We start from the raw sequence: 15,842 nt of genomic DNA on the forward strand, positions 1-15,842 counted from the left end.
TAAAACAACTAAAAGCTGGAGGGAAATTATACCTAATTAAATGAATAGTTACAATTTAGGAAATGCACTTTCTCGCCAAAAGTTTGAAACCACCTTGTTGTCTATTCATCAAGTATGAAGCTAAGAAAAATAGAAAAATAGAGGTATGTTTATTAATTAGTCATAATAATTACTTCTTTAGCTTAAACTTTAGTAGGCCTATTAGTCATGGCGTCAAGATGAGATAGCAAAAGCCAGGCTAGCTATTTCTCCCTGATTCAAGTGTGAATGCTAAGCTAAGCTAACTGACCCCTGGCTCTATCTACTGTATAGGCCTAATGGTACACTTTTACTTAAACAAATTATATTATTAATATGGTCGGATATGGCCAGCTCATGAGATTACAGCACCGAAATGTCATATTATAGTTTTTTTATAAATCAGGGCCTAAAACTATAAAAGTCGATCATCACATTTTGGGGATTTTCTGTTCTGTGCAGGTGTCTCTGTGTGTGTTTCCACCTTCAACTTGGTGGCCATTTCCCTGGAGCGCTACAGTGCCATTTGCAACCCGCTGACTTCGAGGACGTGGCAAACCAAATCTCACGCCGCCAAGGTCATCACTGCCACTTGGGTTGTGTCCTTCATCCTGATGCTGCCGTACCCCATTTCTAGCAACCTCAAGCCTTTCACGCGCTACAACAACAGCACCGGGTACATGTGCCGCCTGGTGTGGCCCAACGACGTCATCCAGCAGTCCTGGTGAGCTGAGAATAAATGCATTAGGCGTTGTACCTTTAGTGTCCCAGCAGGCTGTCCTCACAGTCAGATGCACTTAGATTAAGTGTAAAAGTAGCCTGTTGCTAATTTCAGATGGCGCCTTTATTGATTTGCTCAGTGTGTGCCGGTGAGAGACGACCTCTTGGGGAAATCATCCTGCACGACAGAGATGACCCTACAAAATAAAAGCAAACAATTTTAAGGTTTAATATAATGATAAACGTTTGCATATACCAAATGTGTCCCTTGCAGGTACGTGTGCCTGTTGTTGATGCTCTTCCTAATCCCCGGGATCATCATGATGACAGCCTACGGACTCATTTGCGTGGAGCTTTACCGTGGCATCTCGTTTGAGCTGTCCAGCAGAAAGTCTATCAGAGGTATTGAAATATACAATTGTAAAAAGGACAATGCTGGCATTATTCGGTTTTTGATCCTACGGTAAATACCACAATGGCTGTTTTAATCAGCTCCAAGCTCACTGTTTTTTTCCCTGATGATGCAAATCTATAAAAAAACAGATCAGAAGTATTCTTTCATATATGTAAAAAAAAAAAATTATGTTAGCTGGGCACAATAGATTTGATCAGATCTTTAGAATATTGTTGTAAATAATGAATTTGTAAATAATTTACAAATGGAAAATCATGCTATATTTATGAAGAAGCAATTGACATTATGTTGTCGGGAAAATCTTTACTGAGGTACCTAATCAGTTGAAAAGTATATTTTATCATAGACTTCTATACAATCAAACTTCTTTTTGCAACCTGAGTGACTTTCTGAGCCATAAGTGCTTTTAGACTGCTGATTAAAAAAATCGACACTTTGTCTTTTCTTAACAAAATCTCTCCCCTGGCAGAAAGACAATCAAGCACTGGCAGCATAAAGCCTGGTGACAGTGACGGGTGTTACATGCAGCAGTCCAAAAGGAAGAGCATCACTGGGGGTGGAGGCAGCTCCAGCATCAAGCCCAAAGCAGAGCGTGTGTGCAGCAGCAGCTCCACAGCCAACCTGATGGCCAAGAAGCGTGTGATCCGCATGCTCCTGGTCATCGTCTTCCTCTTCTTCCTGTGCTGGACCCCCATCTTCGTGGTCAACGCGTGGCAGGCTTTCGACCGGCGCTCGGCCTACCGCCTCACCGGGGCGCCCATCTCCTACATCCACCTGCTGTCCTACACCTCGGCCTGCGTCAACCCCATCATCTACTGCTTCATGAACAAGCGCTTCCGCCAAGGCATGCTGGCCACGTTCACCTGCTGCAGCTGCCTGAGGAGCAACAGTGGTCTGGGGAGGTCGGCTGGAAGCGGGACCGCAAAAGGGGAATTGGGCAGATTAAGAGCGGGGCCAAAAAAACCCGAACAGAATGGTCATACCCCGCCAAGCGGAGCCAACACACGCTTCACCTACACCGGCATCCGTCCGTCAGCCTGGAGTGAACTGACTTAAACTCGATCGGTGTGTGTGCAAACACTTAAAAAATGAGTTGTTTTAATGTCAAGCCTTCACAGTGCTTATGTCACTAGTTTATAAGTAGCTATGGTACCGAAAGCTACAGTGTCCAAGCTGGTTGACTGACAAAGCAGAACAATACCGTCTAAAAACTCTGTCTACAAATGTTACATTCCCATACGACTGAATTGCATTTTCGATTATGCTTCAGGTAAACGTATTTTCTTCCAGATTGCGGACCCAGTTTCAAACAGTTGGTAACAAAACAAAACGACAATAGTTATTGGTTACGTTTAGTAAAAGATCAAGATTTCGCTCAAAATAATAGACTGCACGATAAGATAAGAGTTTATCAAAATTACAAAAATGTATAAATATTCTTACTTACCAATCTTGAAAACAGTTCACACTAAGATCTGCACATTTTAGGCAGCAATCTGATGCCACACAAGGTGCTATGCTAATCACCTCCTGTTGCTAGCTCCATTTGATGGAAATAACTGCAAACTGATGGCTGCCTAGAAGGCAGGAAAATACATTAAAGAAAAGGCGCATTCACACCGCAGTACTTTTCCCACAAAGGTTCATGAGAACTATTTAGTTCTCATGAACTAAGTACAGATCGCGTTCTAACCGGAATAAATTCCCTGAGGGAGGAGGCAAATGAAGCCGCTGGCGTCACTTCTTCTTCTGCTTTGGGTTTACTGGCAGGCCACAAACAACTTCACGGCGCCGGAAGTCCCCTGATTTTGGAGACTGGCTTCAGTAGAAGCAGTAAATCCTTCCGAGTAAATCGCCAGAACGCCGACACCTCATCTCCACCGTTCCCATGTTTTCTTTTGTGTTGCCATAAGTTAGTCTCTCTGCGTTTCTGCGCTGGGCTAATGCTAATGCGAGGTAATACAATGGCGGCTTCACAAAACTTTTTGGGAGTTTTACGGGGCGTGGTTTACATTCCACCCAGCCAATCAGACATAGGAACCTTTTTCTCCCACGAAAGTACCTGCTCTCTAGCAGGGACGGAAAACGGGGTAAAAAGGTTCTCATTACCTAATTTTAGTTCCGGCTCTTTTTGGTGTGAACGCGACATTTTGGAACTAAAGTGGGAAAAGTACTGCGGTGTGAACGCGGCTAAGCTATGCTAATCACCTCCTGTTGCTAGCTCCATTTGATGGAAATAACTGCAAACTGATAACAGCAGTGACTGCTATGGTCCTTTAAAATCAGACTTGTGTGTAAACAGGCTTTTTGTCTGTCGTGTACAGCATTGGCCGCCAGTCACAATGCAACTGTAATCAGCAGCTTCAAAACAGCCCTGCGGTGCACAAATAGTGCTGCTCTTGTCCTTGACCTAGTGTGTGTGTGTGTGTGTGTGTGTGTGTGTGTGTGTGTGTGTGTGTGTGTGTGTGTGTGTGTGTGTGTGTGTGTGTGTGTGTGTGTGTGTGTGTGTGTGTGTGTGTGTGTGTGTGTGTGTGTGTGTGTGTGTGTGTGTGTGCCTACAGGGGAGCCCTGTACTGTGCTATGGGAGCTGGAGAGGCCTTATCAAGTAGTGGGACTTTGAACACCTGTATCCCCTCTATCTTCTTCAAAGAGTGAATTCCCGGCACCTGATTTCTACTGATTCCAACTGTTAAATATAGCAGCGTTCATGTAGCAACTCTGTTTTCTTGTTTCTGTATGTCAATGTTGTATAAATTCCTATTTACAGTGTAGGTTTGATGCATTTATGAATATTTTTGAGTTGTTTTATTGCATGAAGATGTGCCTATTTTAAGTCCTTTTAAACATGAACACAATTGAATGTAATCAATCGTTTTACAGGTTTATAGACATCTGATAGTTGTTTCGGGGGTTGTCTTGTGTTCTTTTTGTTATGTACAGACACACGAGCCATCTTTGAAAAACCAGCGTGGTTGACCATATAAAGACCTGCGTCTGCGAAGGCTCAGGGCAAAGTAACGTGGAGCTTTTAACGGCTTTAACGAAAGTGGATCCAAAAAGGACAAAGGGCATTAGACGAGTGGTGGAAAAAGAATAGGCTCTATATTCTGGGACTTCTTCCTAAGGATAAGAGCTCCATTCGGGCTCGGATGATGCCAAAAGCCCTGAGAGAGCTTATCTGTCACTGGAGGAAGAAAAGACTGGGTTATTCATTTATTCTGTAAAAGTGTATTAAACAATGCTTCTCTACGCTTCTGATGACAATTAAAAACATAACACAAAGCGAGATTTCATATCACTTTTTTATTTTTCATTTTTATGCCAATATTGCAAGTTTTTTTTTCTCGTTTTTTTTCTTTCTTTTAATGACATACAGATTTGAGCATGATCTGGAGCTGCAATATGTACAAAAACAAAACTAACGTATGTTATTTAAAAAAAACGTCCCCTTTGTTTTGACGTTATTGCTAAATGTTACAAACGGCACAGGTTTCTACCATCAGCAACCTTTTGAGCACTGAGTATACTACCACAATGACACCTCTGCTTACCATTTACTAGAATAATACACAGATACAGTGAGAGTGAAAGAGAATGGAGAAGGAGAGGAGGGGGGAGAATGACAACGGAAAGGTGATCCAACTGTAGCGAAGCTAAGCATAACAGGCTGCGTGTTAAAAACAAAAGAAGGGAGGGGGAAACTCCGAATGTACGTACATAAACATGAGCGGATAAGAGTGAGAATGAAATGTGTGTGAGAGAGAAAGAGAAAGGGTTAGCGCTCTGTAGTGCAAACAGCCAATAGTCTTAAGGAGAAGTAAGGCTGAGTGCGACAGAGAAGGGCTCCACACTCCTTTTTTTTTGTATTTGTTTAAAGCTGCCTCTCACTCTGCCCCGTTTTGTTTAGCAGTGCATGAAAACTACATTATAAAAGACATTTGGCATATTAGAGGATACATACATTGTTCAGAGCTCATTATAAAAAAACAAACAAACACAAGAACAGCTGCTTTTGGAAGAACAAATATGACCAGACACACAAAGAGAAAGAAACCGGTTAAGATATTTTGTAAGAAGCATCGCTGAATGAGATTTTTCCTCTTTCTCTTTTTAGTTATTTCAGAAGGCATGTAACATTTTTTGACCCCGTTTTGATAGCTCATCCCCTTTTTGAGTATGTTCAGTGTCTCTTAAGAGAGAAATTAACTGTAAACCAGCTGAGATTGTCAAGGCGACACATTGTTTTTGAAAAGCATGCATCACCCCCTTTATTAGTTATTTGAGCTGATGGGACAAAGCTGCTCGAGATGATGAGAAGCCGGAGGTGGTGAACTGTAAGAGGCGACTCCGCATGTAAACTAAAATATCCAAGCTCTGAGGGGGGGGGGGGTTAAGGAAGGAGGAGGGCGTGATGCTAATGCAGAAGCTAGGTTAAAAACTCGCTGAATTTATTAGAAAAAACACTCACGTTAAAAATTCTACAGTTAAGATTCTGTGTGTAAAGGGTTCAGGTTGACCTGCAGCTCAAATATGTGGCGCTACACTGCCGCTGCAGCACCTCCACGCTTTCCAGGATGAACAGGTAGTGGCCTCTTTTTTTATAAAATGAAAAAATGACACTCCCAGGACAACTGAGGCAGCACGGGCAATAATGCACTTTTTCTTTTTCTGTTTTGACATAAGACAAGGGGAGACTTTGTACCAATAATTTAAAAAATATTACAATATAAAACATTTAATATGAATGACTGACAGGTGGGCGGCGAAACGGGGGCATAACTTAATCTTTTTTACATCGAAAAGGGGGGTGCAAGCGAATCCTTTTTTGTTCCTATTTCAAGGGTTTGTTTGTAAGAAATACTTCATTAAGCAGACATTCAAGTTAGAGTTTTGTTGTTCTGTTTCCCCCGGAAGTGTACTGTATACAGTTGTACTGTAATACTAAGATCACAAGTATTGCCTTTGAATGTTTATCTCATCGCACATTTGGATCCTGGTGGAAGGAAGAAACACCCCAGTCGCTTTTTTTTTGGAGAGCAGTTGGAACACACTTTTGAAATGGAGCGAGTCTGACTCAATATTCCATTACAGCAACTACATATGACAGTCTCTCACACACTCACACACACACACATACCCACACACACACACATATATTTGCTGGCTGGTGAACTAGTGCTCAGGCGGACAAAAGACGATGAAATGACCTGTACAATATTGCTGTTCTGTTTGGAAATCTTCATTAACACACATTTAGAAGGCCTTTAAACTCCTACAGGAGACGCGGTCGCCATGAACACGGATGAGAGCAACTACTCGGAGTCTACGATGTACACACACACGCTTGTTTTCTGCAAAGATAATAAAACCACAGGAGATTTTTTTTGTTTTAAAAAGAAAGGCTGACTAAAGAGCTTACGGCGCTCGTGAGACATTGTACCAAAAGTGGAAAGTTGCCGCGCACCGCATGAGAATAAAAAAACGGGCATATTTTACACCGAAGAGACTCTTTCCGGAAGGCTGCTTTGCATGATAAAGGTGGAGCTCGAACCGCTCCTGTGGTGAGAAGCGAGGCATTAGCTTGTGCTATGCACAGGTTCCTCCAACGTGAGCAGGTAAGAAAAAGGTGAAGTACGTTTTTTTTTTTGTAATTGAAGTTATCGGTAAGGCCACATCAAATTGAAAAGTGTTTTTTTTTGGGTTAAATGCCACCACTGGAAGACACCTTGCTCGGTGTAGTTTTTTCACTACATCATGATAAGCTAACAGTGAGCGCAACAGATACAGGATAGTAGATATGCGAGCGGTTTGACTGTGTACACAGTAAGAATATACAGTACTAAGGCTATCATTTTAAGTCAATGACTACGCTTGTTTGAAAAATGACTTGTTTTTCGTAACCACGGAAGTCTAGTTTTTCTGCAAATGTTGCTATGACTCCACGTGAGATGTACTGATGTGTATACTTGTCCGGAGGAGAACATAGCGCACATAAGAGTATTGCAGGCAAGGCAGAGGCGTTGCTTAAAGCTTTTCTTTTTAAAGACTTCATAAAAACCAATGATAAAACATGGGCCATCTGAGGTTATTCCCCAATTTAAAAAACAACAACAAACAAATACAACCTTATGTAAAATAAACAACCCAGACTTCAGATTTTTTCCCCCAACAGAAGAAGCAAGTGTATCAAAAAACAAACAAAGGAAATCCAAAAGGTTGAAAAAGCAGGCGTTTGTAGTAAGGTCACAATAACATACAGGTTGGGATTTTGGACCTCAGAAAGGGGGGAAACAAAGCCCAAGCTCAGAGGAAGAATAGAAACTATTTGGTAACAAAAGTGTACTATATGTTTAATACAAAAAAGGTATGGAGAAAAATGTACCTTTACTAAAGCTTATACAAGATCCTTGGTCCATAAAAACTATGTTATCGTCACGTTTTATGTGTGTCCCTCTGCATCCTCCCTCCAACAACAATACATCCAGCCCCCTTTAGGAAATCAACGCGAAAACAACAAAACAAAACGGAATAATTATAAAACAAGTGGCGAGAGGGGTTTTTTGGGAGGGCGCAAAAATATACTTTCCTTTCGAGAGATTTTTTTTTGTACACGTTGGATGTATTGTTGTTGTGGCCGTAGAAAGGTGCCGGTGCTTGAAGGAACTTCACTCGTTCCGAAACACCAGAAGTGGATAGGCAGGTCCCTAAAGTAACCGCAGGAGAGGGGGCGTGTCACGGAGCGCTTATTCCCATTGGCTGACAGCGCCGTGATGTCGCTCGGCCTTCAGATTCCCCCTGCGTTCGCTACTTTTACTCCCACCAATTTTTCAGCTTCTTTGTATCCAAAATGTATACGCAGCACTTTAGAGTCTTTGTTTATTATTTCCCGTAGTCTTTATATACCTTGTGGTACATTCGCTCTCAAGGCATATAGAGTGGCCCCCTGTGTGCGTTAGGAGACCACGGCCGCGGCGGTGGATGATGAAGACGTGACCCCCGCGTTGGAGGTGCTGTTGGGGCCGTACACGCCGGGCTCCTGGCTGCTGTTGCTGAGCAGGGTGGAGTTCCCGGACCGCAGGATGGCCCCGGCGGCGCTGCAGTGCGGCCGCGGCCCCGGCTCCGGCGTGTAGGTGAAGGTCAGCGTGGTGGAATAGATGATGCCGTCGTTCCTGACCAGCGTGACGGGCACCTGCACGGGCTGCCGCACCCAGCGCCAGCCCTCGCGGAAGGCAGAGATGTCGGGCACCACGCACAGCATGCTCTCCGCACACCTGCAGGGGGGGGGGGGGGGGGGGAACGACACACATGTTAGAGGTATAGTCACACAGGGGTCTCTTTGTGTTTAAATCGAGTACATTTATTTTTGTAGTAGCCCCTTCAAATATTCCTTGATGCACTGAAACCGCTATTTTACAGGTGCGTAAGATAACAAATGATATTTATCTTTTTCCAAAAAGAGTGAGTTTTAGGAGCAAACTCTGCTCACAAGAAAATATAACCAAAATATACTATTCTAAAATTTAGAGGGATTATTACATCTGCAAATGTTCAAGTACCTAAAAAGGTATTTTTGAAAAATATCCAACAGGGTTTTAAAAGGGTTTATAAAACTCACAAAGTAGGAAGATGTTCCAAAACAAAATAGTTAATCTTGGTGATTATACATGTATATTTTGCTTTTTTGCTACAAAAAAATAATATCAGTTCTCGGAATAGCAACAGAGACTCTTTAATTATGAGCAGGGTTCATACAATGATTTTCAATGAGTTCTCCATGACCTTTACCTAATTTTCCATGACCAAAAAAATGACTCTCTCTCAGTGTTACATCTGAAAATTGTTTATTTTAACGTGGAACAGGAAAATAAGGTCTGCATAAGAAACATGTTGTGCCTATCTAAAACAAATCCAATAGTAGGCTTACTAGCTTCTACACGCTAAAGCAACTCAAATCTCTCACCAGCAAAATACCTCGTAAAATACATTTTACGTTTCATTACTATATGATACAGTATTTATTATCATTATAGTATTACTATGTCGGCGATTAGATAAAATATAAATTATATTTGATGCAACTTAGTTACATTTCCATTATTTTTTCAAAAATATTGTTTTCCATAACTTTTCCAGGGCCTGGAATTAGCATTTAGAATTTCCATAACTTTTCCAGGTTTTTAATGACCGTAAGAACCCTGAATAAGGCCGCAGTAACATCTCGGAGGTTCTTTCCCCGAAAGACTGGACTTTTCATTCTCCTCCACTGTCTCCGATTTAATGCTTGGTGGGTGGCACTAATAAACAGATTAAATATGATCTGTGTATAAACTCAATATGACAGAAAGAAAGCCAAGGACAAAGCTGTAACATTGCCGAACCTTGGCTTTTAAAGGTTTTTGGCTCAGTCAAAGGAAAACTGAGGATTATACAACTTGATTTAGTCCATTAAGCATCCACAGGGTCTGCAGCATTACGCCTGAGAGAGAGCATTTTGAAAGCTTTTATTCATTTAAATTACATTTATAACTTATTCATATATCCTTTAACAGGAAAAAGTAGATTGGGAGATGGGGGAGAACAATAACAAAAATGTCTGTCATGTAAGGTGTGATCTTTAAGACAAATTACCTGTACATGGTCTCCGCTTCGACATCTCCGAACCAGACCCGCAGATTTGAAGTGAAGTTCTGTCCCGTCAGCTCCAGCATGGCGACGTCTCCTCCACCATTTAGCTGAGGACAAAGAACACATATTAAAAGGACTGAACCCAGATTTATGATCACGGACTATAGGAGTACCACAAGGCTTTGTGTTGGGGCCCCTTGTATTTAAAAAGAATGTTTCTTCTGTCTCTACCTGTAAGCTCTCTACCACAGGCACGGGGGTGACAGGCGAGTGCACAGGGCCCATGCCCTCGTAGAAAGTGTATTCAGCCTTGTCTGTGCTGATGATTGTCCAGGAGGCGCCATCATTGATCATCTCCTTATTTGGTTCCTTTGGGCATGGAGTGGCCTTGGAGTAGAGGAGACAGAAACCTTAATGGACATCAGGGCAGAGATAACCACCAACAATTGCATCAAATCAAGGCTAATTTGGATTTATGACCATCTTAAAAAGAGGAGAGTAGAGTGGAGTGCACCCTTTTCTTCAAAGACGAAAAGGCATCCTTTCCTGAAACATCTCAAATTGCTTTCAGTCTACTTTAAATGGGACAGAAATGGCTCCCGATTTCAAAATGCTAACCCAATCATCCTGAATCCTCCCTGAACAGCAGAAGATTAACTGGATCTGAGGGTGAAGTGACCTGAAAGGAAGAGATGTAAGAAAAGGGAGGCTGGGTGAGACACTCACTTGAAACTGGATGATCCTTTCTTGGGATAGGCACAGGTACATGCGCTCTGTGTCCTTCAGGTAGAAGGCACACTTGTGGAGCTGGGAGACGGGGTCGTCGGCGTCCAGCAGCGCCGTCTGCTTGTCCACTTTACGGATGATCTGATGGGGGAAGAAAGAGATGGATTAGAAGCACAGGAAAGCCTAAAGAAAGAAACACTATTTGTATAATTTGACAGGGAATAAAGCAAAGATAAATGACAGGAGTTAAGGCTAGGGGGAAGCAGAAAACAATGATGGATGGACAGAAGGGAGGCAAGCAGAAAGCTCAGTATGTGCTTTTGAAGAAAAACATATAATTGTACAAGTGACATGAGACTAACAAACTAAAACAAACAAGGTCTTTCTGTTTGGTAACTGATATTAAATTAATAATTCAATACTTTTGGAAAATTGCTTATTTGCTTTTTTGCCAATAGTTTGATTAAATGCAGATTGATGCAATTCATAAATCTCTACCTCTTAACCCAATGATTAACATGTGTGTCGATTGTTTGTTAAATCCTTAAAAAAATGTGTAACGTGATTTTTGGGGGAAATGCCTGACCAATAGCCAATATTAGTCTAATGTGTCCCAAACTGCAAACTATGCCTGCTATATTCTATTCGCCTGTATTAAGCAATCTATGACCAAAATCTGACATGAATAGAGTGCCACAGTGACGCGTTCTAAACCCCAGAAGTAAGTTAGCATTTTACCACTTCCGGTTCCTTTGACAAAAACCAATGGGATTTCTCCATAGGATTTTGGAAAATAGCTGGAAATAAGGTCATTTAAGAGACGGATCACGTTTTGTTCTACGACATTAAATACATCAGCAGTGACCCCACTGGTGATTTTTGAAGAGTTCACGTGTCTGAAAACGATGGTTGTTAACAAATGGCTGAATAGGACTACAGAAGTTGTCGAGGTCGTTGTACGTCGTTACACCGAACACGTAAACACTCCTAAGTTTGTTTTTCCCCGTGTTCTGCTTGAAAGCAAGTACCTGCCTCCTGCAAACTGTTCAAACAAACACTTCAACTTGTACAATTTAAAATCTGTATTTTTGAATATGGATCTTAAGTTGACATGACGTTGAAGCAGCGACCCTGCTGTAGTTCAATTATAGGATAACGTTAGCATGTTGCTTCTGGCGACTTGATTTATGATTCGAAAATTATAAAAGTAGGGTAGACATGTGGATATTATCCGGCTGAACAAAACGTGATCCGTCTCTTAAAATGTGTTTAAACCACAGACCTTATTTCCAGCTATTTCCCAAAATCTGTCGAAGGAACCGGAAGGAGTTTACTTCCGGGTTTTAGGACACTTCACTGCGACACTCTATGTACAAACCTATATAAAGTATTTCTTTATATAGCCTGCCATCAAATGTTTTTCATAATTTAATGATAAAAACTGATAATATTTGACCAATACAAACCTTGAAATCCTCCAGGACACGTTGACTTACACAATTATTTTTTTTATGGAAATGCTGCTTTGAGTGTTCTACTCTATTTATCAACAAAAACAATGATTTGTAATCTCAAATGTTGTGTTTGGTTTACCAGTCTGGGCAGGGCCATGCCGGTAACAGAGCACACCAGCTTCACTGTCTGGCCGTAGTGGATGTAACCGTCTCTCACAGTGAACTCTTCTCCTTCTGACTCCTCGTCATCCACTGGAAACACAAGAAGAAGTCAGCGCTGCAGCAAAGCCATGACATTTTCAAACCCATTTTCAATCAATCCCTGTGTTTGATGTGATGCATCAGCTGTGTAATTACTATGAATCAGCGTGGGCTTTTTACATGAAGACAAAGTGACAAGCCCACACTCCTCACAGTGAACCTCTATACCATGGGTGCCAAACTTCTTTCACCGAGGGCCACATACAGAAAAATATACGAAGGGCTGGGCTAGAGGTATATCGCCTCATAAATTCAGTTATAAGTTAGCACAATCAATCAACTGTAGGTCAATGATGCTTGTGAGTGTGTTCCTGAAAACAGAAATCTCAGATTGATTATAATAAAGGAGAAATAGCGAGGGTGTATTTAAAGCTTGTTATGAAAATAAGTCATTGGGCTTTTTTCTTATCGACTAAGATATGTTAGAAAATGTTTGCAACTTTAATTGAGTGAATGGATTCAACCCTTAGATGCACGAGTGACTGGAACCTACACTCTTTCATAAGTGGGTCAAAAAGGACCCGTATTAGAATAATATGTGTTTTTATGCCATTTTTGTCATTTTGGTTAAGAAAAATCACTTGTATAATATTAAGTATTATATTTTGGTTCACACTACAAATATTTTATATTTAATCTTTCACTATTTATAATTTTAGACAACTTTTTTACATTTTGAAAAAAAACTTTTTGAACATATTGATGCAAAGATCTCTGCTATTCTGAGACCCTCAAAGTATGCCAGTCCCTTTTCAAAACTCATCTCTTCTCCTCTTGTCTACTCATACCCCCCACCCTGTCCTTCACTTATATTGTAAAGCGATTTTGAGTCCTTGAAAAGCCCTATAAAAATATAATGTATTATTATTATTATTATTATTATTATTATTATTATTATTATTATACTGACAGGTATCAGATCTTGCTGTGTAAAATAATCTTCCTGAGAGGTGTCACTTGTGATGTCATCTGTGTGGTCTACAGTGAATGTATTCCTGACAGCCACAGGTGATAAGAATCAAAGGTTCTCATAGGATTCCATAGAAAATTCATGCGGGTCATTTTTACCCACTTATGGAAGCTTGGGGTAGAAATAAAAAAAACTACAATTTCTTAAAATGTAAATTAAAAATGTGAATGGCATGATATCCAAAACATGTTTTTTGAGGAATAACTGGAATATAAATGATAAAAAAATGTAATTACAAAGATACTTCAAGAAAACCACCTCACCGGGTCAAAAAAGACCCACAATGCATCAAAGGGTTAACAAGTGGGATTATTAACACATGAATACTACGGTGTAATATCATTTTACATTTATAGTTAAGAAGTACAATATAAGACAAGCACAAGTTTCATTTGTGGGCCATCTCTATACTGTACAATTCTAAGCTCTTTTCTAAATGTTTGTGTTACTGATAGAGACGTACACAGGTGGATGTAAAAGGCGCCCCATTGCTGGGAGCTGGCGTGGAAGTTTCCGCCCTCCACGTGAAGGTAGCGCGTGCTGACTGTTTGGGAACGGAGCCGGTTGAAGAGCGCCACCTTGGTCCCTGATGCGATGCACACTGTGGAGAAACCAAAAGAAAAAAAAACACAGACTGGAAGGTTACATAACGGCAAAAGATGACCTCTTGCAGCGATAACAGTGTGGGAATCTGAGCAGAGGTGATGTGTCACTACAGTTGTGTTAACATGTGACAGAACTGGGTTACTGGACACTCAAGTGAAGCTAAAGCGCCCTCTAGTGGTGACACATCATAAGAATACTGATATAAGATTACATAGGAAAACACAAACATTTTAGTAAATCAATTAGGCACATTTGTATTCTTTAAACTTCACGTTCAGCTATACAAATAGTTTTTGCAATTACATTTTTTTTTTGGTTATTATTTATACACTGCCATAGGTTCACTCTGAGACGTTGTATTAGAATGGGTTTAATGCATAAAATCAATAAATAAATGTATGCATACAGTGTAATACATACATCAATTTAAAAAAGGGAATGAAAGTAGAGAAATAACATAATTGAAAGTAAAATGTGTCAACAATATCAAAAGACTGAAAAGTGCAAATGTTAAAGTAAATACCTTTTTGTAAAAATAAATGTGCTTTTATATATTTAACCTGCGTCCTTTTTTTTAATGTGTCTTTAACCTAAACAAAATCATTTGAAATCGAAAGTTCAGACCCGATCTTCCAGTTTCACAAGTCAGTGAAAGTGCTTACACCCACGTCTATCAAATGTCATCAGTGTCCCCGGCACAGACAAGAGACAAACGTGGGTGTGTGTGTGTATGTGTGTGTGACAAACAAGCAGAAACTCACGGTCAGCGTTCTTTAGGGACTGCTTCTTTTTGGAGGGCTTGGAGATTACTTTGATCCTCTTGCTGAGGAAGACGCCGATGTCAGTGCTGTTGCCGTAGAACATCTTGACAGACAACATGAAGTGCTTTCTCTTGTCGGAGTCGGATATGTACAAGGTTTTGGCTGTGCAATAATTCTGGGTGGACAAGGAGGGGAAGATACATCAGAATGCATTAGATCTTTTATTCTTTAGCGGCAAAGGATGTTTTCTGTGCAGCATGTCTTGGCAAAGATATACAGAAAAGTGACACGAGAACACAGCTCACATTCCATTTATTCTTTAAGTGGTGAGTTACCATGTCACCGGTTACATATTTCCCCGCTGACAACAGAAAAATGGAGGGAATTTAACCCTGAGAAGCAGTGAAGGCGACTAAGTATTATTACAATAAAGTCCCTGGAGGTAAAGTATGTAGGTATGTCAGCTTCAAGTGCATTTCTGTGAGAAGGTAAAAAAGTGAGTGACACATGATGTAACGTACCTTTCCCTCTAAGTTAAGCTGTTGCATTTCTTGGTCGCTGTTGCCGATGCCGATGAAGGCGCAGGGCTGCGACTCCTGCTCGGAGCAGCCGTCCCGCTCCATCTGCTCCTTCTTTTTCTTCCAGCCGCTGCCCATCAGGTACACGCAGGGAGGAGGGCAGAAGAACCTGGACACAAGCATAAATATTTAAGATTATTGAGCACACATGAAAGATGCACTGTTTTATCAATAATCTGGCTTTCAACATTAATATCTTAATGTATATATAGACAGAATTTTACATATTTATGTAATAAAACAGTTGACACTATACTTCTTTTGTGAATATATATATTTTTATTTTATCTTTAATTCCATTGTTAATGTCAATATTTGTATGTTTGTATTTTATATTGGTATTTTTAAACTTTTTGTTTGAGTCTTAAATGGAGCAACTGTCACAAATATTTTTCCCACTGAGGAGCGGATGTTCGTCACATTTCTTTACTTGGATAACAAATAATTCAGTCCGTTTCTTTAAATATTGTTATGTTTGTAATCAGTCTGCCTGGATGAAAAAGATAAAAGAAATTCTCCATGAATTGTAAACATCATTTGTCCTAAAGAAAGACTTTAAATAGAACAAACTGGCATTATGCATCTCCCCATTTACACCAGAAGAGGGCAGACCTGTGCTAAGCATCAACAAGACCGTCAGAAACCTTTGTCGACACATTGTTAAGTCCCATTCAACTAAGCACTCTTTCCTAAAGCTGTCAAGCCTCA

At 40.6% G+C, this 15,842-nt stretch overlaps 2 protein-coding genes across 8 annotated transcripts in view; one reads left to right on the forward strand and one right to left on the reverse strand.

Moving 5' to 3' along the window:
- cckar (cholecystokinin A receptor) overlaps positions 1-7,716 on the forward strand; it is a 25,325-nt gene extending 17,609 nt beyond the window's left edge. For 6 of the 7 annotated variants that reach the window (XM_079671414.1, XM_079671417.1, XM_079671415.1 and 3 more), the window contains 3 exons: positions 481-742; positions 1,013-1,140; positions 1,623-7,716. In XM_079671414.1, coding sequence (XP_079527540.1) covers positions 481-742; positions 1,013-1,140; positions 1,623-2,209 — 977 coding nt within the window. In that variant the 3' untranslated portion in view covers positions 2,210-7,716. The remainder of the gene's footprint in view (positions 1-480; positions 743-1,012; positions 1,141-1,622) is intronic. The other variant, XM_079671411.1, reaches the window with a different exon arrangement.
- The window catches only part of rbpjb (recombination signal binding protein for immunoglobulin kappa J region b), a 46,458-nt gene continuing 35,053 nt past the window's right edge, over positions 4,438-15,842 (reverse strand). The window contains exons 4-11 of the mRNA XM_079671410.1: positions 15,078-15,243; positions 14,557-14,731; positions 13,653-13,790; positions 12,098-12,210; positions 10,505-10,645; positions 10,010-10,165; positions 9,782-9,885; positions 4,438-8,424 (exon numbers count right to left, since the gene is read on the reverse strand). Of these exons, the coding sequence (XP_079527536.1) occupies positions 8,106-8,424; positions 9,782-9,885; positions 10,010-10,165; positions 10,505-10,645; positions 12,098-12,210; positions 13,653-13,790; positions 14,557-14,731; positions 15,078-15,243 (1,312 nt within the window). The 3' untranslated portion in view covers positions 4,438-8,105. The remainder of the gene's footprint in view (positions 8,425-9,781; positions 9,886-10,009; positions 10,166-10,504; positions 10,646-12,097; positions 12,211-13,652; positions 13,791-14,556; positions 14,732-15,077; positions 15,244-15,842) is intronic.

Source organism: Notothenia rossii (assembly GCF_949606895.1).
Source record: "Notothenia rossii genome assembly, chromosome: 3".
Classification (NCBI taxonomy): domain Eukaryota; kingdom Metazoa; phylum Chordata; class Actinopteri; order Perciformes; family Nototheniidae; genus Notothenia; species Notothenia rossii.